Genomic DNA, 24,301 nt, shown 5'->3' with positions numbered 1-24,301 from the left:
CACAGGAAGAAGATTGTATCTTCTGTGTTTGTATCTGCTCAGATGCCCAACATCTGACGACCAACAAGAACACACAAAGCACAACCCTCCATGCAACATACAAAAGGAAATGAGGTGTAAAGAAGAAAGAAAACACTGTTTGAAGGTTTGAAATGAAGCACACGCGTATTGCCCCAACCGCGGCAAGGTCTGAAAGTCAGTTCAATTCCAAACACACACACAACACACTGGTCCTCTCTCTCTCTCACTCTCTCACTCTCTCACTCAACACATCCTCTCGTTCATGCACAACACACACGCTCACACACACACACACACACATCCTCTCCCTCTCTCACAGCAACAGTTGCAACAACAGCACCATGACAAACACACCAGCCAGCACTGCCATCTTCCTCGGTATCATGCCTGGGATTCGTTGGCATCAGCATCGCTCTCCTCCGGAATCGGTGCCACCACTGTTCGCTGCTGCTGCTGTTGGGATGGCCGACGCGGCGGCGGTGGACGGTTGACGCGAGGGAGCGCACGTGGCTGCAGCCGTGGCAAGCTCTGTGGTGCGCGGATGCCTGGGCGCAACTGCGGCAGCGTACCAGGCGTGCTCGGCTCAGAACCACCGGGGCCTTGTCGCGATCGCAGCGACGGCACGCGAAGGGCTGGTCGCAGTGTCAGAGCAGACGGTGCGGGCACAGTTCCACCAGGCGCAGCCGACAACGACGAGGATGATGATGACGACGACGGCAGTCGCGGCACACGTGGAGGCATGCCCCGAGGTGGTGTTGTCGTGGATGTCAGTGGTGCCAGCGGGTCTTGCCGCTGTCGTTGTTGTTGTTGTTGTTGTTGTTGTTGTTGGCCATCGCCACCCAAAGACGCGCTGCTTCGCGGAGAGAAAGGCAGTGCGGCCCCGTGCGTGCCGCTGGCGCCATCATCATCATCATCACCACCACCAGTGCGATCGCTGCTGCCGCCCTTGCTGAATTCAGTCTCGTCCACTTGCGGTGACGTCGCAGATGCAACGGAGAGCCGGCGCGCAGGTGTAGTTGCAGGAGTGGAAGCAGCACCCCCGCTCACTTGATGCTCGCCGTCACCGTCACCAGCGCCTGTTGCTGCTGTTGTAGCCGTGGCCATTGTCGACAAGGATGAGCGCCGTGTCCATGCAAGGCGCGTGGAGGCGGTTTGGGCCACCTGATCACGTGCGTCGTCGCCAGTGAGTTGCGCGCCCTCGTCCTCCTCGCCTTCCTCGTCCACCTCCACCAGCTGCTCCGGCATGACCACGCTGCTGGTGCGTCGCATGAACCGCGGCAGCAGCTGCGCAACAGAGGACCTTCTGCTGGTGTTGGACGACGCGGCAAGCGACCGCCGTCCAAGATCAACCATCTCCAGCGTGCTCTCGTCGTCCACGCTCTTGCCGCCGAGTTTCGCCTTTCCTTCGCGTCCGCCAATTCGCCCCTGCAGCAGCAGCACGAGCGCCACGAGCATGGCCAGGGCGGCGGCAATGGCAAACGCAATGCCCACCCAGAAGCCAGAACCGAGCGAGCCGCTGCTGCCACTTCCGCCTGTGTTTCCGCCACCAGACACCATGGTCACGTTGTACAGCTCAAACGTCGTGGAGTCGTACACGAACCGTGCCTGGCGCGTGTCAATCAAGGTGTTGAGGTCCTCAACATACCCGTCCAGCACCGTCGCATTGCCGCCGTTGCCGTCAGGCTCAACGAGATAAAAGTCCACCACCAGCGTCTGCCGGTTGCCCGTGCCGTTGATGACAGACACAACCTCGACGCCTGCCACCTGACTGTCCTGCAGGGAGAGCAACTGCACCATGGACTGGTAGAATGTGCCCACAAAGCCCGTCAGCCACGCCGCAGACTCGGCATTCGTCTCCGTTTCGTATGTGTACGCGCGAAGGTGGTAGGCAAGCACGTCACCTGAAGGTGCTGCTGGCACCGTGACATTCACCTCGCCCGTCGTTGAGGAAGCGTAGTAGTACCCGGCCACCTGTAGGTTACCAGCTGTGCAGCGGCACTCAAGCTGGTCCACGCCTTGCTCCCCCGTGTTGGGCGCAAAGTAGCTGCAGCGGGAATCCGCCAACCACAGATGCTGCGACGCGTCATACACAAGACACTCAAACTCCGGTGCTGACACAGAGGGGCCTTCCCGACGCACGCGCACAGCATCGCTCCCATCCCTGCTCGCGCCATTGCTACTGCTGTTGCTGTCAACGTTGCTGCTGGTGACGACATGTGGTGTGTTCACGCGGTCGTGCGCAGCCACGTCATCGCTGCTGCTGCTGCTACTGCTGCTCCTTCTGCGACGCTGAGGTGAACTGTCTGTCGTGCCAGCTGGCGCTGCCTCGGTGATGGGCAGGAACAGCGACAGCGCCGGGTCAAGCGACGCAACCTGCACCGTGTGCAAGGAGGTCTGGTCGTAGAAGCGCATGTCAAGCAGCGGGCTCGCGCGACGGAACGCAGGCTCGTCCTGAAACGCCGTTGTCATGTCCGCGTTGAAGAGAACAGCGGCACTGCACACGCCAGCGCACCGGCTTGCAGGGGCGGGGTCATCGCACGCCCACCGCTCGAAGCGCGCTTCAAAGTCGCTGCCGTAGTCGAGTTGCGTCGTGTCGACAGTCTGCACGCTGGCGCCAGAGAGCACGGCAACCTCCAAGTGGAACAGGTCATTCTCCAGCTGGTACGGCCGTGCCTTGAAGGACAGGCGACGACATTCCACGCGCGCAATCACTTGCAGCAGTGTGTTCAGCCGCGCCTTGAGGGCGGCGTTGGTGGCCGTGAACGAGTCAAGCGCAATGGCGCTCGAATAAATGTCAGTCATCGCAAGGCCCTGCTGGGGCGTGACGCTGCTGCTGCTGCCGTACCCGCCATCCACAGCGCCGCTCGCCCTCCTCCGCCTGTTGCTGTTGCTGTTGCTGTTGCTGTTGTTGTTGTTGCTGTTGAGCAGGCCTTCCTCCTCCGCAGCCGGAATGAGGATGGCGCCAATGTGTTCCGTCAACTCACCCACACGACCGCGTGTTGTTTCGGACAGGAACGCACGCCTGTTTGCAACGACAGCCACTGCTGACAGCAACAAGTCTGCTTCCCCGTCTGTCAAAGAGGCAGAGGAGGAAGACGATGAGGAGCCAGACTGAAGCGACAGGGCAGCGCGCACGCTGTCCAAGACAACGCCGGCGACCGTGTCCACCACCACTGCAGCGTTTGTGGAGTCGCCTGTCATCCACAGAGCTTCAACGCCAACACGCACCGCCAGCGGCCAGTTGCCGGCGTCCAACGCAGCACTCACGTTGGCTGCCAACGCAGCCGCATCCACCGATGGGGTTGTTCCTGTGCCGGCTGTTGTTGCTGTGCTGGTCGCCACCTCCACCGTCGACTCCGCGGTGGCCCCAAGCCTGTCGCGCACCTGCAGCACAACAGACACGTGCGTGGTGGTGTTGCTTGCGGGAGCAGGCAGCACCACACCAGAGAGGCGACTGCTGTAATCAAACGTCGTCAGCCACACGCGCGTGGCTGGGTCAGCGCCAACGCCAAAGCGATACATCAGCGGATAGTGCAGGTCAGCGTCACCCCAGCCCTGAGCAGTCAGGCGAGCGCGTGTCACGCCCATGCCATTGTTCGTCATTGTCCACGACACCACATCCAGGGCGCCACCAGACGGCACGTGGTTGCCCACCACCGTCGCCTCGGCAAACCCGTGCTCAGCGGCCGTCGCTGCCGTGCACCTAAAGCGGTACGTTGCGCCAGACACGACAGCATCTGGGGGCAGGGTGAGCTGCAGGAACGTGCGCTGGGTGCCGTCGTCCAACGTCACCAGTGCAGCCAATTCTGCCTGCGTGTACGTGAGTGGCGTCAGAGCGGTTGCCTCCAAGTCAAGCCACGCCAACGGCTCCTCATCTTCATTCCCACCGCTGCCGCTGCTGCTGTCGGCGACCACGGACCATGTCGCAGATGCGAGCGCGGACGCGTGTGTCACTTCCACGACAACCGTCACGGGCAGGGACGGGTTGACCACGGCGTGGGGCAGGAACACGTGCTCTGTGGGCGTGGGCACATACCCTTGCGCCACCCCAAACACGCGCAGCTGGGGTGCGACTGGCGCTTCCACCACCTCCACCACGGCGCGTGCGTCCACAAAGCGGCCGCCCTTGCGATACGTGGCCGTGAAGCGGTAGCTGCCGGCACCAAAGTCTGCCGCAGCCTGCGACAGCTGCGGCGTGGCAGGGAAGAGCAGCACGCTGGGCACATTGCCGTTTGCTGTCGTGCTGCATGGCTGGCTCAGGGCAATGTCTTCGCACCGCCAGCCAAACAGCTCCAGCTCGTCCGTGGCGTCGGGATCAGAGGACACAGACGCATCCAAGCTGATGGTGGCGTCCAATGGCACCGTGCGCCGCCCGCCCAGCAAGTCACCGCCAAGCACGCTCGCCTCAAGCGGCGTTGGCACGACGTCAAACACGGTGCTGGTGGACGCAAGCACGGGTGCCTCGGCATCCTCCGATGTCACTCGCACCGTCACCGTCAGCGTGTGCTGCTGATGGGGCAGCAGCAGTGTGCCCGAAACTGTAAACCACGGTGTTGGCGCACATGCAGAAGCAACAGCCAGCGGCGCTCCGCCATTGGACGCGCGGGCCGGCGAGAGTTGCCAGCAGTACTGCACATCTGCGCTGGTGCCGCTCGCAGCACCAAGAGCAGCAGCAATCGCTGTGCCAAGGCTTTCGCCCGCACACGTGTTCCCGTGCAGCGGCGCAACGGGGCGCACACGGACGGTGAGATCTGACGACGCATGCAGGACAGGCGGAATACCAAGGATCTCAAGCGACGCGACCTGTTGTGCACCACCGCCAACGCTGCCCTGTACCATCACCGTCGTGTCCACCGTAACGACGCTGCTGCGCACGCCCAGCGCGTCTTCAATGGCCAAGCCAAACGTGTATGTTGTGCCCGCACGCAGGAGGGAACTTGCAACCTCCACCACGACGCCTTCAGGGCCATCGCTGCTACCAGACACGCTGGCAAGGTGCGCTTCAAGCGCGGTCGTATCTTCGCCTCCGTGGGCCAGTGCACTCCAGTGGAACGTGGCTGGACGCCCGGCTGCCACGTGTGATGCGCTGGCATCCAGCAGCAGCCCTGCGCACGCCCGTACTTGTTGCGGCAGCGTGAAGCGGGGGATGGAGGGCTGGTAGTCATCAGGCAGGCCAACGACGACAGACCCAGACACGGCGTAGCTGTGCAGCTCACCGGCCACGTGAATGCCTGCGCCTGTGCTGAGGGTGTCCGCTGCCACATCACCGCTGGTGTCCACAGGTGCAAACCACACGCGGTCGCCAGGCAGCAGGGTTGCGTTGCGGCCCAGGGAAACGGTCAGTGTGTGCGTCGTCCACGTGCACGCGGTTGCATCCAGCGCGCTCCGTGATGCCGCCGTGAACACTGCGGCACACGGCTCCACAGGCAGCACGCCAACGTCAAACGTAACCACAAGGTGGCGGCCAGAGGCAGAGAAGCGGGCACTGGCCTGTGCAGCGCGGTGCACAAACGTGACAGTGGGCGTGGTGCCTGAAGCAGCCGCCACCACACCCTGGTGCACCAGCATCACCTCCATGGTCGCTGAGCGCTGCACTGAAGGCACGGCACACACGACCTCGGAAGATGACAGTGACAGGACGTCACTGCCAACAAGCGTGGGGACCGCATTTGCATCAGCATCAGCAGCACTTCCAGCACTTCCACTGGAGACGCGTGGGAAGAGGCCAAACAGGGCGTTGATGGTGGCCATCGATGCCTCCAAGCACGCAATCTGGTTCAGGTCCGCTGAGAACTCCACCAGCACGCTGCTGCCGGTGGGCAGCGGCTTGCCCGAGGCCGCGTCGCCATCACCACTCACAGTGAAGGTGACGCTGGCAATGTCGGGGCGGGCCTGGCGCAGGTGGCTCTCCACAGCATCCAGCGTGGTGAACGCTTGCTGCTCGTCATCCTCAATGTCAATCTCAATCTGTCGCGCAAACTGCAGCGGCCCAGCGACGCAGTTGATACGCCGCGCAAACCACTGCCCAGAGACCACACCGAGCAGGCCCGTGTCACTCGTCACAAACAGGCACCCTGTGGTCTCGTCTGCAGGGCCAAACGACGACAGCGCGCCGGACACGCGAATAGCGTCCACGGCCTCGCTCAAATTGGCAAGTGGGGCAGAGGACGGCGTCACGGCAAAGAGGTTGAACGTCTGCGTGTCGTAAGGGAACGCATTGACGTTGGTCGTGGGCGGGGCGCCAACAGATGCAGCATCACTCACCACAGCAACGGCAAGTGACGATGATGATGATGATGATGGTGACGATGACAGGGCAGACCCGTGCAGCTCCACCTCAAGGTCATAATCACCGACGGTCAGCGTCGAGAACACGCACGTGATCGTGGTCGAAGACGCCACCCACCCATATCCAGTGACGCTGCCACGGCCACTGCTGCTGACGGCACGGCAGGTCACGTCGCGTGCGCCGACATCTGGCGGGAAACCGCTCCCAGCGATTGTGAAGCGCACAGAGGCAGAGGATACGGGCACGACACGAGGTGTCACGCCACTCACGCCGGCGCAGTCAAGGAGCGTCGCGTTGTCCGGCTGCACGCAATCACCGCAGCTCGACACGATACGGGAACCAAAGCACTCACCACTGCAGTCGAGCACGGGCTCACCGCAATACGACACGCCTTGCAGCGCACACACGTCGCTGATCTGCGCGCCACCAAAACACACGCCAGCACAGTCCTTGTTGTAGTTGGCACTCAGGCCCGTTGCGCCTTCAACACACGCGCCACAGTCGTCCACAAACGCAGCGCCAAAGCACACGCCATCGCAATCCTTGTCGAGGTCGGGTGTTTGGCGCTCTGCGTCTCCGCCAAAGCAGGCGCCACAGTCGTCTCGCGACGCCACCCCAAAACACACGCCAGCGCAGTCCTTGTTCAGGTTCTGACCGCCACAGATGCCGCACTCGTCCACCTGCGCATTGGACAGCGGAACAAGGTCGCACCCCATGCAGGACGAGCCATCACCACCGCACTCCCCACACGCATCCTCCTGCACATTGGACGCAAGCACGCCATCGCACCCAGCGCACGCGCTGCCGTTTCCGCCGCACACCCCGCACGCATCGACGGACAGCTGGCTGCCAACCTCACCGTCACAGCCAAGGCGGTCCACAAACACGCTCACAACGCGGCTGCTGAAGGCTGTTGGGAACAGCAGCTGCTGCGGTGCCGAGGCGTCTGCAAGCATAGCCGTGTCACCGGCTCGGCCCACGCTCATATCCCAGTAGCGCACACGCAGCCACACCGAGGCATTGCCGCGTGGCCAGAAGTAGTTGGGCAGTGGGACGAAGCGCACACGCGAGTGGGGCGCCAGCAGCACCGCCTTCTGGTCGCTGGCATCCAGTGGGAACGCACGCCACTCCTGCGTCGAATCAAGCAGATACTGCCACGATCCGCGGCATCTGTCACCGTTACTGCTGCTTGTTGCTGTGGCTGTTGTTGTGATACAGTTTGCGACGCCAACAACAGCAAGGCCAATGGCCTGCCCATCTGCATCCACCGCATGCCCAGCAATGCTCTCGTCAACGCGCGATCCGTTCGCCGTCTGCGCTGTCACTTCGTATGGCACGGGCGCCAGCGTCACGTTCGCAGTCAGCGCACGTGGGGCATCTGCAACTGCGACCACACTCTGGCGAATGGTGATGGTGTGGGCTGTCGTGCTCGCTTGCCGTGCGAGCGCATGCAGCTTTCCATGCCACCCGCGCACCACCATCTCAAACAGACCATTCTCTTCTGCCGCCGGCACAAACCGCAGCAGCGACTGCAGCGGCACCACATCGCCTACAAGTGTCTCCTCAAACCCAGTCACGGACGCTGCTCGGCTCTGCCACACACCGGCGCTCTCCGATACGCTCTCAACGACGATGCCGTGATCGCGCGGCTGCACGAGCGTGTCGACATCGTCTGGGAACATCACAGCAACGGCCGTGCTGTTACACCATGTACCGGTACCATCGCAGCCGCCAGTGGTGAGCGCAGCCATGCCCGTCGCGGGGCCGCTCACCGTGGCAAATTGCAGGTGACCTTGCAGGAGTGATGTCAGCTGCACGCCGACATTCTGCAGCAGCGATGTGTCTTCAAGCAGGTTTGGCAGGTCCACGGTCACGTTCGTGCTCTCTGCAACTTGCACGCTGCTGAGCGGGGCGGCGACGAACACAACGCCCAGGGCGGTATTGCCGCTGACATCATGCAAGGTATCGGGGCTTGCGCCCACGTCAACGAGTGCATCGGCAGCAGCACCTGCAGCAGCGCCAGTGATGGTGGCGTTGTCCCCGTTGTACGCACGCACATGCACCGTGGCAACGCCAGCAAATCCTTCCGTGGGCACAAACCGCAACAGAGTGCTGCTGCTCTCCCCCGTCCGCAGCACGAGCGCCGTGTTGTCACGCCATCGCGCGCCAGTGTTGACACGTGTCCACGTGGACCCGTCATCCACGCTGATGTCCCACACGCCGTGACGCGTGTCAAAGTCCGACACCAGCGCGAGCGACGACACGTCTCTGCTAAACTCGGCTGGGATAAACCCAGACGCTGCGCTGAGCGTGTTGTACAGCTTCAAGTATGGCGCTTGCACCGTCGGCACAAGCGTCACATCGATGGTCACTGTCGCCGTGGAGGAGAGGGCAGGGCTGCCACCGTCCCTGGCAGTCACTGTCAAGGTAATTGTTGGCTCTTGCAGGCCGTCCAGGGTTACAGCCCCATATGCCGTCACCACAACGTCAACGGTCGTGACACCGCTGCTTGAGGGCGAAGCAACAGCAAATGCGGGCGAGTCGGTGCTAAAGTGCAGAGCGGCGTTGGCGCCAGAATCAAGGTCAAACGCATTCACGCTGCCAACAACAACGCCTTCGCTCGCGTCTTCCCGAATGGTAAATGTGTAGGAGGGCGGCGAAAACTCGGGTGCATTGTCGTTCACATCAGTCACAGTGACCACGACAGTGACGTTGCTGGACTTGCGCAATGGGCCGTGATCAGTCGCCACGACCGTCAGTTCGTGCAATGTGGCTGTCTCGTAGTCAAGTGGCGCAGCAGCAACAATGCGGCCATCAGCAGTCACGTCGAACAGTCCAAGCGAGTCTGCGAGACTGTAGTCGATGGTGCGATCTAGCTGGTCGTGACGCGCAACCGCAAAGACGTTGACGATGGTGGCACCTACAACCACGTCTTCCGCTGCTGTTGCAGCGTAGGAAGTGGCGTTGAACCGGGGCCCGTTGAAGTAGATGACGGTGATGATGAGGGTGGCGTTGGAGGTCAGGCCCCCGCCATCCCGCGCAATCACTTCAACCACATACTCGGGCGTCTCAGCCCCATCAAGCACGCCAGCAACGAGCACCCGCCCGCTCCCGCCGTCAAGCGAAAACACCCCTCCAAAGTCCCCGCCGCCAACACGCGTCGCACCAACAGACACAGTCACCGTCCCATACGCTCCAGCATCACCATCCTCGCTCACAATCACCCCAACAACGCTCCCAACGCTCGCCTCCTCGCGCACCTCCATCCGCACAACAGGCTCGGGCCACCCACCGCTCTCCCCGCCATCGGCACCCACAACCACCGGTACGTGGTCGTTCACATCAAGCACATCAACACGCACGCCCACCCCGCTCCGCTTCCTCAGCGGGCCTCGGTCCCGCCCAACCACCCCAAGCACATACACCCCGCGCGTCTCGCGGTCCAGCGGCCCCGCCACATACACCTCCGCGCTCACGTTGTCGCTGCCCATGCGAAGCCCAAACACACCCCCAACGTTCCCGCTCACAATCGCAAAGTCAATCCCTTGGTCTGCTCCGTCGTGCTGTGCCGTCGCACACACACGCACAACACCCGTCCCCACGCCTGCGTCCTCGCTCACGTTCCCGCGGTACGACGGTGCCCCAAACACGGGCGCCCCAAAGTACACCACGCTCACGTTCACGCTCACAACCGAAGACAGCTGGTCACTCACGTGCGCCGCGTTGTCACGCGCCTCAACACCAAGCACGTACTCGTCCACAACGCTGCCGTTGAGCTGTGCGGCAAGCGTCACCACGCCCGTGTCTGCGTCGATGCTGAACGCATTGCCCGTGTTTCCACTCACGATGCTGTACGTGATGCGGGCGTTGTCGCCCTGGTCCGCGTCCTGTGCCGTGAGCTCGTCTGTGACCAGGGTGCCTGGCGCGTCCTCCTCCCGCACGAACACCAGCACCCCATCTGCAACGCTGCTGTCGAACACGGGCGCATTGTCGTTCACATCCACCACCGTCACGTTCACAACAGCCAGCGAGGTCTTGCGCAGCGGTGCAAAATCTGTGGCAGCAACAGTGACAACGACAAACGCGTAACTTTCGCGGTCCAGTGCCTGCGTGGCGTGGATGTGCCCGGTGCTGTTGACGCCAACATGTGAAGTCACGTCATCACCCTCGCTTGTCTCCGCAGACACAACGGCGTACATCACGGCGTCGTTGCTGTACGGGTGCTGGACTGTAGCGCTAACACGCACCACCAGCCCTGTTGCCTCCTCAGGGAACCCTGCTGTGTAGCTGCCTCCGTCTGTAAAGGCGGGTGGTGGGTACACGACCACGTTCACTTCCAGCGTTGTTGTGGTTGTGAGCGGAGGTGTTCCTTGGTCGTGTGCGGAGATGGTGAGCGTGTACGACGTCTGCTGATCGCCGTCCAACGTGCCAGCAACGCTGAGCACACCAGATGACGAGTCGAGCTGGAATGACCCCAGTGCGTTGCCGGCGTCAAGTGTGAAGCGCACGTTGCCGTTGGCCCCTGCATCCGGGTCACTCGCCACCAGTTGCGCGACTTGTGTGCCCACAGACGCGCTCTCCAGCACGGATACCGCGGTTGGGGTGGCGGGCGCGAACGTGGGGCTGTTGTCGTTGACGTCGGTCACCACCACTGTGACGGTGGTGCTGTTTGTCTTGTGGTCTGGTGCAGAGTCGACAGCAGTCACGAGGAGCGTGTACGCGTCCACCTGCTCCCGATCCAAGAGCCCCACGAGGGAGATCACACCGGTCAGCGTGTCAATGGCAAAGGGGCCAGCAACCGTTGTGTTGGCAACGTCGCCAGCAGCACCGCCGCCCATGCCTACATCTTCGATGAAGTAGGTGATGTTCTCACCCCAGCGGTGCCGCGGGGTGGCGTACACGCTCGCCAGCGACGTGAGCACAGCCGTGTCCTCGGCGACGCTGATGGCGAACGGTGCTGTGATGAGCGGCGCGGGTCCAGGAACGGGGCATGGCATGTCAGCAACGACGCGGGGGCGGCACGTCTGGGACGCAAAGCAGAACACGTGCGTCTCGCTGTCGCACGGCACCTGGCATGTTTGCTGCGAGATGGCGGTGTGCACGCACGCGTTGCTGCGGAAGCACCAGGTTTCGCCCTGGTCGCACAGCGGTGAGATTTCGCACAGCTTGCCCTGGAAGCCATTGATGCACGCGCAGTCAAAGTCGTTAATCCGGTCCGCGCAGGTACCGCCGTTGAAACAGGTCACGTTTGCGCACTCGTTAATGTTGATGTCGCAGCGGTCGCCGGCGAAACCAGGCTGGCACAGGCACGTGACGTCAAACACGCCATCCACGCATGTGGCGTTGTTGGCGCACGATGTTGGGGTGCAGATGCCAACGGCATCGCTGGCGTCGATGGTGAGTGTGAGCGAGCTGGGGTCCTCAACCCGGCCCAGGGACACATTTGTCAAGATCACGCTCAGGTGTTCTGCTTCCTCTGTCACTGCGTCGTCAACAATGGGAAGCACAAGCTCAGCACTCGTCTGACGCGACGAGAACGTGAGTGCTCCCGTGGTGGGCGCAGCAATGTCTGCTGGTGACGCTGTGGAGGAAAAGTTGAGGCGCCACTGCAGTGAGACTGCGCGGAAGGTGCCGGCAGCACGCACGACGGGCACAACAAAGGCCTGGCCCTCGCCTGCGGTGGCCGAGGCCACAGCCGCAGTCGCGTTGATGGAGAAGACGCCAAAGGCATCATCGTTGTGTGCAATCTCCACGGTGATGCTGGACACGCACTGCAGGTCAGGGCACACGGCCGCCTGCTGCGCCTCTGTCACGGCAGCGGCCAGCTGGTCTGCCTGCTCCTGCGCTTGGATGAGCTCGTTCTCGGCTTGTTGCAGGAGCAAGGTGTGGTCCGCGTAGCGCTGGCGCTGCGAGTTGAGCAGGGACTGGGTTTGCCGGCTGTCCGTGCGCAACATGAGCAACGTGGCGTTGAGTGCGCTGGCCTGTTGGCTGAGCGTCTGCTCCTGCTGCTGTGCTGCCGCTGTCTCTGCAGACTGCTGCGACAACGCTGCAGCCGCTTGCACGTAGGCCTGGGCGGCGAGCCCTGCCTGCTGCTGGGCGTCAAACACGGCAACATCGGCAGCGGAGAGCTGTGACGAATACGTGTTGACGCGTGCAAGCGCATCCTCATAGCTGCCACCCTCCACCTGATCAAAGGAAACAGAGGCAAAGCGCACAATCGAGTCGGTTGCCTGCACGGCAAAGCCGCCAATGCGAACGCCGGGGAACGCAGCAGAGATGTTGTAGGCGTTGTTGAACACGGCGTCCCGCTGCATCATGGCGGTGTCGATGGCGGTGCCATCCAGGTTATAGATGGTGACAGCGAGAGGCCCGAGGGGCTCCTCCGAGTCTGTGAAGCTGTTCTCAAACACGACGTTGGAGACGGTGGTGTTGAATGCCAGTCGCACCTCGTGCAGTCCCGTGAAGCACGTGCCGCCACAGGCGGAGCCAACGACACCAAAGCCAAGCCCCTCGCGCACAGCAATGGAGCGGGGTGTGGGGCTGTCTGGCTGCGTGTAGTACACGGCGGTGACAACAAGGCCAGCATAGTACTCGATTTCGCTCTCCGGCGCCGGCAGCTGTGCAGCCAGATCAATGGTGTCTGGCTCCTGTGTGAAGTCCACCACGCGTCGGACCACGGAGTTCAGCGCCGTCGTGGCGTCATCCAACTGCTCTGCAATGGACGTGCGTGTGGCCAGCGCGGAGTCCAGCACGGACGAGGCTGCCTGGAGGCTGGCCTGCCGCTGCTGCGCCAGTGTCTGTGCCGCAGTCAGGTTGGCGTTCTCCTCTGCCAGGAGCGCACGTGCGGAAGCAAGGTCTGCAGCAACAGCATCAGCGCTTGTCTCGTTGCTGGCAATGGCATCAGCAAGGCGGTCCAGCTTTGCTTCGAGCGCAGTGATATTTGCCGAGAGGTTTGTCACCTGCATCTCGCGCAGCGTGACCAGATCGGCTGCGGCAACAGCAGCGGCATTGGCCCGCTCCGACGCAGCAACCTCAGCTTCAACTGTGTTTGGTTTTGTTTGGGGGGGGGAGTGATGGGTAGGGGTGGTGGGAAGGTGATGGTGTGAATGTAAGTGTGAGATGATGCAACCAAGGAACGCATAACGCATGAGCGTGTCCACATGAGCGTGTCCACATACACACACACGCACTACCACACACACACACACACACACACACATACACACAAGCACAACCACACACATATACACACAAGCACAACACACACACACACACCAACACGAACATAAACACACACACACGCACATGCGCGCGTGCTTACGTTGGGAGGAGAGACCAAGAACGGCGCCGCCCTGGGCGTCAGAGAGGACGAGAAGAAACCGCTCATCATCCTCTGGAACGTCATCGTCAACCACAATGAGGGAAATGGTCTGCTCCGTCTCGCCAGGCGCAAACTCCACCCTGCCCTGGGCATACGCGTAGTCGTTGCTGCTGCGCGTTGCAGTCAGGTCAAGCGTCTCGTACGCCGCAGACACGGTGCCCTGCGTACCGCCACGCCGGCGCACGGTGATGGAAAACAAGCCCACGTCCTCGCCCACACGTAGCACACTCAGACCAGGTTCAAACTCAAGCACGCCGTTGACAAAGTCGTTGGCGGCAATGCGGATGGTGGTGGTGTTGCGCTCGATGCGTGCAACGGGCGACGTGGGCGCTTGCAGCGTGAATACCACGTCCTCACGGTCCTCAGGAATACTGTCATCGATGACAGTGAGCTGCACATACGCCTCTGTCTGGCCCGGCACGAACACGACCACTCCGCTGCTTGGTGCGACATCTGGAGATGTGGCATTCTGATTCACCTGCCACGGGATGGACACGGTGCGATACAGTCCAGCAGACCGCAGCACCGTGACAGTGACGTTGGCTGGCTCGTCCACACTGTACAGCGGCTGCGCGAGCGTGAACACGCCAAAGGGATCATCGTTGGGCGCAACTGAGAACGCCGCCTGTGTGGCCCACGCGTTTGGTGACAGCCGCGCACCGCCAGTCACGCTGCCCGCAGACAAGGACAGCACAAACGACTCTGTATCCTCGGGCACAGCATCGTCCAGGACGGTCAGGGTCACCTGCACAGAGCTCTCGCCTTCCACAAATGTGATGTCTGTTTGCGAGAGCACAGCGTCCGTTGTCGCCGTGTTGTCGTCATCAACAACTGAAGAAAGCACGAGAGAGACACCAGCAGCGCCAAACGTGCCGCGCCTGCGCTCAACAGTCACAGTGGCCACGGCACCTTCGCTCAACGTTTCGTTGGCGAGGGACGGTGCAGAGAGCTCAAACACCCCATGTGCGTCGTCGTTCTCTTCGACAGCAATGGTGAGGCCAGATTCACGCGTCGTGTTGGACACACGCACACGCCGCGCATCCATGCTCGCTGCTAGGGTGTCTCCGACAATGGTGGCATTCAACAGGGCGACCACCAGACGCTCGTCCAGCTCAGGCAGGCCGTCGTCGATGATGGCAAGCGTTGCGTTGGCACGCGTCTGCCCATCTGCGAACCGAACAGCACCAATCCCAGCACTGTGCAGAATAGCAATGTCATCGCCAGGGGTTGCAGCGTTGTCGGCAGGAACCTCGCCCGCAAGGGACAGCAGCATCAGGTACACGTCAACAGCGCCGAGCGTGCCGTGCTGCCGATCAATGGTCACCTGCACCGTGTCGCCTTCCTGTGTGGACACGGAATCGGCAGTACCGGCAACAGAGTTCACCGCGCCACTGTTGCCGTCGCGCACATATGCGGTGCCGATACGAAACAACCCATACGGCTGGTCGCTGGGCTCAAGCTGCACATTGCGCGTGACAGGCTCCAGCACATCGTCACTGCCGAGAGACGGGTCCCCACTCACGCTGGTGAGTTCAACCTCAAATGCCTCCGCTGTTTCTGGGGTGGCGTCAGCGCGCGGCAGCAGGCGGAGCGTCGTCTCGGTCTCCCCGTGCTCCAGCGTCACCGTGCCATTGGCATCCACAAAGTCGTCGCTTGCAAGCGTGTTGGTGCCTGCATGCACCACCCGCCAGCCAACAAGCGCAGAGCCGTAGCTGTCTGGCTGTCGCAGGACACGCACGTCAATGCCTGTGGCATCGGCGGGATCAGGGGATGCAGGCTCCTCGCCAACAAACAGGTCCTGCGTAGGATCAAGGAAGACGCTGCAGTGGTGGCAGGACTGAATGTTGACGGTGACTGTGGCAGATGCGGCCGCCACCCGCGCCCCGCCAATCACTTGTCCCAGCGTCACCGTCAGCGTTCGCACAGGCGCCCGTGGTGCCCCCGCATCCAGCACCCCAACCGCAATCTCCTTGCTCCGCTCCCCTTCCCCAAACACAAGCGTCCCGCTCTGCGCCTCGTAGTTGGTCCCGGCCACCGCCGTGCCGTCGCTCGTGGCAAACGCCACGCTCACAGACTGGAACGCCCCGCGTGTCCTTGTCACGTTGAGCACCACATGTCCGCTCGGGTCTGTCTCCGAGACACGGTAGCCCGTCACCTCAAACCCAAGCACGCCAAACGGATCATCGTTGGCGGGGATGAGCAGCTGCACGCGTGTGTCGTTGACACCGGCGCCCAGCGTTGCTGTACCGCTGGTGATGCCCGTCAGGCGCAGCTGAAACAGCTCGTCAAGCTCTGGCACTTGCTCCTTCACGGCGGTGATGGGAATGGACGCAAACGACTGCCCAGACGGCAGCATCACGGTCCCACTCACAGCGTCAAAGTCACCCGTGTGTGAGGGCACAATCTCCCACGCCAGTGCCACATCGCCGAAGCTGCCGTCGCTCCGCACCACAGGCACAAGCTGTGTCTCGGGTGCGTCAAGGTCTGCTGCCTCCGTCACGTGCACGGTCCCCGCAGTGTCGCCAAAGGCCACAAGGCCGTTGGCATACGCACTGCTCACAGACACGTTGAGTGCACGGGCATCCATGGACGCCGCCAAGCTTGGTGACGGGCCCGTGCTTGTGTTGGTGTGCGAGCCATCGCGGGAGAGCACGACAGAGTCGAGCTGAATGCAGAACACGGCGTCCTGCACCAGCACGGCCGTCTCCTCAATCAGCAGGCTCACGACGCGTGACGCGAGCTTGTCGCCCATGGTCACCGTCTGCGGGCTGGACACGATGGTCTGGGCCTGGCAGGGAGAGCGCTCTGCTGTACCGCCGCCGCTGCCACTGCTGGCTTGTACGCCACCAGGCGGCAGTGACATGAGCACGGAGAAGGTGATGTCGATGGGAAGGATGGTGCCACCGCTGCGGTCGAGTGTCACGCGGAGTGAGCGCAGGCCACCGCTGGTCAGCGCAAGCGTGCCGCTGCCGCTGCGCAGGCTGATCACGCCGTGCGGGTCGTCGTTGGCAACGATTGTGACATCTGCACGCAGAGCATTCAAATCGGACACAAGCAGGGCACCGGCAACGGTGACGCTCTGCAGGCTCACTGTGAACCCTTCGTCAACCTCTGGTATTGCGTCATCTGTGATGGAGATGACAATGGCGGCGGTGTCGCTGCCGGGCTCGAAGTACGCGGTGCCGGATGTGGGGCTCACGTCACCAGAGCTCACCGTGGCCACGGCAATGACCCAGTTGACACCAACACGGCGGAACGTGCCCTGCGTGCGCTGCAGAGGAATGGAGACGCTGCCATCGCTCTCAGCAACGCGCTGGCTGCGCGCGCCCGCCTGCACGCTGATGATGCCAAAGGCGTTGTCGTTCCAAGCGATGGTGACGTTGTGGCGACCAAGCTGCGGATGTGCGCGCGCACTGCCAGTGACGCTGCTGAGCACCAGCTGATACGTCTCGTCGTCCTCGGGCACGTCGTCATCGAGCACGTGCACGGTGATGGTGGCAACACGCTCGCCCTCTGCAAACTGCACGACACCAGCGGTGACATCGAAATCGGGCGTGGCGGCAGATGACCCGGCCACCTGCTGCAGGGACCAGGGCACGGAGATGGAGGTGAAGGCGCCCGCATCGCGTACAATTGTAAACACAATGCTGCTGTCTGCTGCGCTCTCGTCAAACGCCGCGACATCTGCGGGCGTGGTGTTGGCGACGCGCACCAGCCCAAACGCATCGTCGTTGTTGAAGATGGTGATCTCTGTCTGAGTGATGGCGCCAAGCAGCGCGCCGCCCGTGGGGTTGCTGAGCGACACAACCAGCGTCTCGTCCAGCTCTGGGATATCATCGTCGATGATGGTGATGGGGTGCGCCAGCTGGCGAACACCCGGCGCGAACACCAGCGTGGTGTTGGTGGCTGCAAAATCCACACCACCGCCCGCAGCGGACACGCCACGCACGGTGACATCGACGCTGATCTGGCCAATGGCGCCACTCTCGCGCGTCACGGCCACGGACACCGTGCCGGCGCCCTCGTCCACGATGATGGTGGCGTCTGCCAGCGAGACCACGCCGTGCGGCTCCTGGTTTGCCTCAATCACAACCCGGCGTGACGTGGCGTTGGCCTGCAGCTGCGCGCCGTTTGTCGGGCTGCTCAGCACGAGCAAGGCCTCCTCGTTCGTCTCTGGCATGTTGTCGGCGTACACGGTGAGCGCAACCACAGCGCGTCGCTGACCGGGCGCAAACGTCAACGTCCCAGACGATGGGGAGATGTCACTGCCAAGGACGAGGGGTGAGGACGTGGTACCACCGTCGCCAGGCGTGACCACTTCCAGATGCCACTCCACCGTGATGGTGCCAAAATCACCGCCACCACGCAGAACCTCCAGCTCGTACATGGCGTCCTCACCCTCCAACTCGTGCAGCACAGCAAGGGTGGAGGCGTTGGTGATGGACAGGTCGCCAAACGCTGCGTCGCTGGCAGCAATGGTGAGCACAGCCGTGTCGTTGGCACCGACGACTAGGCCACCGGTCGTGTTGACGAGGACAACGCGCAGTTGTTCGTCCACTTCCGGCAGGTCGTCATCCACAACGCCAACAGAGAGCATAGCCTCGGTTTGGCCCTCGACAAACGTGACAGTGGGCATGGGAAGGAAGGCGTCTTGCTCCGGGCCCGAGAGAGTGGCGACGTTGCTTGCGTTCACGCCAGCAGTGCCACTCGCAACTGACACGAGGCCAGCCGTCACCGTGACGACGCCAAACACACCACGTGTGCGGGTGAGGGTGAACTGTACATCGGAGGGCGCACCGCCTTCACTGGCAGTGAGGGCGAGCGGGCGGATGGACACAACACCCCGCGCGTCGTCGTTCTCCGCAATCACCAGTTCAATGTAGTCGTCCGTGTCGTCGATGGTGACGAGGTCTGAGGTGACCGTCTCGTTTGTGTTGAGCACAGCCACGCTTGCTGCGCGCAGAATGATGCTCTCTGCAATCTCGGGGATGTTGTCGTTGGTGACGGAGACGCGCGCAAGAGCAGAGGTCTGGCCCTCGGCGAAGACAACAGATGGTGTGAGCAGAACAGCGTCGTCGCTTGTTGCAGCGCTGTCGCCTGCCGTTAGGAGTTGCAGCTCCAGCGAGACACGAACGCTGTTGAATGTGCCACGCGCACGTGTGATGTTGAAGGTGTGCACGCGAGCACCACTGGACGGGTCCTGGGGCTCATACACAGTCACTGCCGCAGGGTATGCCGAGAACGAGAAGCTGCCAAAGCACAGGTCGTTGGCAACAATGTCGATGGGCAGGGTTGCGTTGATTCCAAGCGATGGATCACCGTCCACTGAGACGAGCACCAGGCTGAAGCGCTCTGTCAATTCAGGCTCGTTGTCGTTGCGAATGTGCAGCACAACCACGGCATCCTGCTGGCCATGCACGAAGGACACCGCGCCAGTGGCGTCAACAAAGTCCATGCTCGCCTGCACGGCAGTGATGTCGCCAGTGGCAGGGTCATTCTCAAACACCGTCCAGTGGAGCGTGGCGGGCCCAAAGGTGTCTGGGGTTCGCCGCACAGGGATAGCCACCTCCGTCACGTCGGCCGTGTTGGTGCCTGCTGGCTCCGCTGTCACGAGCGGGGACGGCGAGTCGATGATGTTGAAGCTGCAGTGGTGGCAGGACTGAATGTTGACGGTGGCTGTGGCAGATGCGGCCGCCACCCGCGCCCCGCCAATCACTTGTCCCAGCGTCACCGTCAGCGTTCGCACAGGCGCCCGCGGTGCCCCCGCATCCAGCACCCCAACCGCAATCTCCTTGCTCCGCTCCCCTTCCCCAAACACAAGCGTCCCGCTCTGCGCCTCGTAGTTGGTCCCGGCCACCGCCGTGCCGTCGCTCGTGGCAAACGCCACGCTCACAGACTGGAACGCCCCGCGTGTCCTTGTCACGTTGAGCACCACATGTCCGCTCGGGTCCGTCTCCGACACACGGTAGCCCGTCACCTCAAACCCAAGCACGCCATTTGCGTCGTCATTTTTCTGCAGTGCAGTACAGTGTGTGCATGTGTTTATGTGAGTGTGTATGTGTGTGCATGTGCATTTGTGAGAGTGTGTATGTATACGTGTGTGTGTGCATGTGAGTGTGTGTGTGTGCGTTTGTGTGCAAGCGGATGCATGCAAATTGGGTGTGTGTGTGTGTGTATGGAAATTATTGGAGCACGAGACATCCATTTCACTTCCAAAAACAACCCATGTCATCATCTCAGCGCACCGGGACAGTGACGGTGAGAACAGAGGAGTCCGAGTCGATGGCGGCGCGGCCGGACGGAATGTCCGCCACGGTGACGAAGAACTGTTCGGCAAGCTCAGGGATGTTGTCGGGGTGCACGGAGACGGTGAGCTCGTGGAGGGAGTCGCCAGCATCAAAGTGGGAGACGTTAGATGACAGGGTCACGTCCTGGCCAGGCACGGCGTACTCTGAATTCCCAGTGAGAGAAAGCTGCACGTCAAGTGTACCATAACCACCGCCAGAGCGCACAAGCAGGATGGTGATGTCCTGCTGCTGGGTGGCGGGCTCTGCCTGGTTGATGCTTGTGCCGGCAAAGCCAACCACGCCGTTGGCAAACGCACGCGCGACAACCACGCGGGCGTCGACACGCGATGTGTTGAGGCGAGGCGACAAAGAATCCGACGCCACGAGGACAGGGGAGCCATCTGCCAGTGCGACTGCCGTTGCCTGCAGGCAAAACCCGGCGCCTTGCTCCAGCAACACGGTGTCGCTGAAGGGAAGAACTGCCTCTGCACTGGCGGCGCCATGTGAGATGGCGATGGTGACACTGTCGGCGATGATAAACTGCTGCAGACAGGCGAGGTTGTTGCTGATGATGTTGCTCGTGCCAAAGGTGACGGAGAACGTGACGTTGACAGCGCCTTGCGTGCCCGCAGACCGCTGGGCAAGGATGCGCAGCGCGCGTTGACCAGTGTGGTGCATGATGAGCTGCTGCTCGCTTGCCTGCACGTAGACGACGCCGTGTGGGTCGTCGTTTGGGTCAACCGTGAGGGTGAGGGCTGCGCTTGCGGCGTCAACGGTCGCGCCGTTGCTCGCGGTGAGCAGCCGGAACACGCTTTGTTCCAGCAGCTCAGGCTGGTTGTCGGCGCGCAGTTGCAGGGTGATGTTGGCGGCGGCCTCCGCAGACCCAAAGGTGACAGACCCTTGCAGCGCGTCAAAGTCGTGGGTCTGTGCATCGCCGTCAATGATCCAGTCCACAGTGACGGAGCCAAAGGTCCCGCCCGTGCGCACGAGCGGGATGGTGATGGTGGTGGCACCAGAGAGGGGCTCAGTCAGGGCGATGGTGGTGTTGGGGTTGCGGAGAGCAATGACACCGTGCGGGTCATCGGATGGCTGGATGGTGATGAGGACGACGGCAGCACCATCCTCAAGCACAACCTCGCGGCCAGAGCCTGTCAACAAGGTCGGTTGCGTCAGGGCAAGCGCAAACGACTCTGCAAGCTCCGGAAAGGCATCGTCCAGGATGGGGATGGTTTCCTGCGCCCAAGTCTGGCCCGCAGCGAACGTGATGAGCCGGGAGGCGGATGCGCGCGTGTAGTCCGCGTTGCGCGAGGCCTGGAAATCAACGGCGGCCAGGCGAACGCTCACGTCATCGTCGGTGGGCCCTGTTCTGCTGACGTTGAAGGTGATGGAGGGTGTATCTTCCTCCACAACGCTTGTTGCGCTCGCGCTCAACGAGAACACGACGCGGTCAGCTGTTGGCGGTGGTGTTGTGTTGGGTGATGTAATGTGTGCATGTGTGTGTTTGTTGGGTGGGGGGTGATGAGAAAGAGGAGCAAGACAAGCAATGTGTGTGTGTGTGTATGTGTGTGTGGGACAAACGGTGGAGCAGGGGCAAGAATCACAGAAGGGCGGGCAGCAGGCCGTGTTTCAAGGTGTGTTTCAAGTTGGTTTGCAGCACATACTGCGTGAACAACTCACGATCTGGGTCGCATGCAATGTGGTTCTCGACAACAAGCAGGGACTCTTCCTCGTTGATCGTGCTGATCCCGTTCCATGTGTTCTTGAGCACCACCTCTGTTCCCGTCTGTGTTCCCACGCACCGCAAGTACACGGGCATGCGACCTTTGCCAACCTGGAGGGGGAGGGGAGAGAGGGAGAGAAGGTGTGCGTTATGCGTGTGTGAGTGAGTGTGTGTGTGTGTGTGTGTGTGTGTGTGAGTGTGCGTGAGTGTTGTGCGTGAGTGTGTGTGTGTGTGTGCGTGAGTGTTGTGCGTGAGTGTGTGTGTGTGTGTGTGTGTGCGTGAGTGTTGTGCGTGAGTGTTTGTGCGTGAGTGTGTGTGTGTGTGTGTGTGTCGCAAGGCGAAGAAGACGAACCGTCAAGAGCTTGTGAAGGTGTGCGGGCAAGTTCAACAGAGCAAGCGACCAACGAAAGCACAACAGTCAGGGCCATTTAAGCATTTACAAAAGCGCACGTTTGTTCTGGCAAGGATGGAGGAGGATGGTGTGCTCCAGATGTCAGGTGAGAGGCCCGAAGAAACGACTTGAGAGCAATCGCTGTCGTGGTAGAACTTGCATTCCAGGTCGGCCGGTGCCTGAAGCTGCAGCTCCCATGAGTCCAAGGACACGTGCACGGCGCCGCACTTGCCGATGGCGAGGGAAGGCTCAATGCCACATGTTCCAAAGTTGTTGGCGAGCACAATGGCCGAACCGGCCGCTGTGCGTGGGCAAGTGTGTGTGTGCAAGTGTGCGTGTGTGTGTGTGTGTGTGTAAGCAATACATGGGGTGTGCAGTGCATGGGACAAGAGCAGTTGGCTCATGTTGATGAAAGTAGCAATGCAAACAAGCATGTGTGTATTGACTGCGTTGTAGAGATGAAAACAACCAAAACACACAACAGCAAGCACGAGACAAGGAAGAAGAAGCAACGGCTGCGCAGTTTGCATGACACCATCCACACACCATACCTGTGGTCAAAAGAGAAGAGAAAACGCCAAGAACAAGGAGCAATGTGGAGAGCCATCGAAGTGCATGGCTGTGCTGTGGTGGGTGTACTGAAACGGGTGCCATGCTGACGCCGTTTCGTCACGGTTTGCCCGCTTGGTGTGTTGCCTGCAGGCAATATCAATGCACCGCTGGCTGACGGCCACCAAGCACAAAATACACACTCACTCACGCAGCGCAGTGCTTCTGCCACTGGTCAACAGCAGCAGCGTTGTTGTGCGGTGGTTGTACTGTAGGCGTAAATTGAGGGAGAACGTGGTGTTGGCTGAAGAAAGAAGAACGCAGAGTCGAAGAAGAGAACAGAGTCTTCTTGAGCTGAGGGAGTTGCCTTGCTTGCTAAATTGCGGGCCGCGTTCAACAGGTCCACCCACAAGACAAGAGGAGAACTCACGGTTCTCGTGTTCAGTGTCGTTGGTTATGGGGGTCAAAAGAGGAAGCGAGAGAGCCAGGAGCAGCACAACCCAGCTTCTTGGGTCAAGCACACGCCACGCACAAACACCACAAACAGGCAGGAAGGAGAAGAATGCTTGTGTTTGCCTGCGAGCATGGATGCAAACAAACAAAACAAGCACGAAGGCAAGCGCGAACATTTGCAGAAATCATTCAACAATCCTCAGCAACGGGAAGAAGCAGACGAGGAAGTTGTTGTTGGCGAAGGAGGATTCGATTGGCACTCCCACCCACCCGCCACAAGGCCACACGTCTGGTGACACCAACCAATACAGCAAGCAACGGCAACCATGAGCAGCAACAGCATGGCGGCCATGATGGAGGCCAAGAAGGCAGCAGAGCAAGGGAGACAAGAACAGCTGCAAACCCTGGCGCGATTCGAATCCGGCGAGGTGTGTGTGTTTTGTCTGTGTGTGCGTTTATTTGTGTGTGTATCTGTGTATGTATTTGTGTGTTTGTATGTATATGTGTGTGTGTCTGTGTGTGTGTGTGTCTGTGTGTGTGCTGTGTACATGTGCACATGTGCACATGTGTGTGTGTGTGTGTGTACATGTGCACATGTGTGTGTACACAGTCATATGTTGCCTGCGAGTGTCCGAGAGTTCTTGTCTAAGTTCTTGTGTGTTTACACACATGTGTGCACACCTCAATCATCTGTTGCCCTGTGTGTCCCCCCCCCCCTTCCCCTGTTCACCCGATTTTCTCGATTTGCATCGGGCTCACCAACAAACCACGTTACTGCCTTGGTTGGTGTTGCAGGAGGTGGAGTTCAAGGTACACAATGCGCCGCGAGGCTACAGGTTGAAGAAGAAAGACCTGCCCAAGCCCAAGAAGAACCGGAAACGCATGGTCAAGTTTCCAGACACAGACCTGCTCATGGACTGCATCGTTGAGGGCGACATGGCCACCGTCGAGTCCCTCCTTGAGCAAGGCGCAAATCCCAACGACACAGACGGCGACGGCATGACCCCGCTCCACAGGCAAGGCTGTGTGTGCGACTGTGCTCAACACATTATCATGCGTTGTGGCGAAAAAAGTGCATCTGATTCGCTGTCCGCCTCCTCACTCACACGCATACAACGTACACACACACACACACGCATACAACACACACACACACACACACACACACACACACACACACACACACACACACACACACACACACACACGA

At 61.2% G+C, this 24,301-nt stretch overlaps 2 protein-coding genes across 2 annotated transcripts in view; one reads left to right on the top strand and one right to left on the bottom strand.

Moving 5' to 3' along the window:
• Positions 1 to 23,076, bottom strand: PTSG_06655 (NOTCH2 protein). The gene is made up of 6 exons (XM_004991986.1): positions 22,641 to 23,076; positions 22,149 to 22,390; positions 21,656 to 21,809; positions 19,937 to 21,429; positions 13,632 to 19,704; positions 1 to 13,352 (listed from the first exon to the last, which is right to left on the bottom strand). The coding sequence occupies exons 1-6, from the start codon at positions 22,741 to 22,743 to the stop codon at positions 403 to 405; spliced, it is 21,015 nt and encodes a 7,004-aa protein (XP_004992043.1). The 5' UTR covers positions 22,744 to 23,076; the 3' UTR covers positions 1 to 402.
• Positions 23,077 to 23,291: 215 nt separating this feature from the next.
• PTSG_06654 (uncharacterized protein) overlaps positions 23,292 to 24,301 on the top strand; it is a 3,577-nt gene continuing 2,567 nt past the window's right edge. The window contains exons 1-2 of the mRNA XM_004991985.1: positions 23,292 to 23,519; positions 23,887 to 24,107. Coding sequence (XP_004992042.1) covers positions 23,418 to 23,519; positions 23,887 to 24,107 — 323 coding nt within the window. The 5' untranslated portion in view covers positions 23,292 to 23,417. The remainder of the gene's footprint in view (positions 23,520 to 23,886; positions 24,108 to 24,301) is intronic.

This window comes from Salpingoeca rosetta (genome assembly GCF_000188695.1).
Source record: "Salpingoeca rosetta unplaced genomic scaffold supercont1.18, whole genome shotgun sequence".
NCBI classification, from domain to species: Eukaryota; class Choanoflagellata; order Craspedida; family Salpingoecidae; genus Salpingoeca; species Salpingoeca rosetta.
This window is presented reverse-complemented; position numbering and strand designations above follow the sequence as displayed.

Bases quoted from the DNA above. Each gene is read 5' to 3' on its own strand.
- PTSG_06655 (XM_004991986.1), bottom strand. From the start codon at position 22,743: ATGGCACCCGTTTCAGTACACCCACCACAGCACAGCCATGCACTTCGA. The intron at 19,705-19,936 runs GTGCGCTGAGAT...ACTGCACTGCAG, and splicing joins TTCTCACCGTCACTGTCCCG to AAAAATGACGACGCAAATGG. The intron at 13,353-13,631 runs GTAAGCACGCGC...AACCAAACACAG, and splicing joins TCTTGGTCTCTCCTCCCAAC to TTGAAGCTGAGGTTGCTGCG.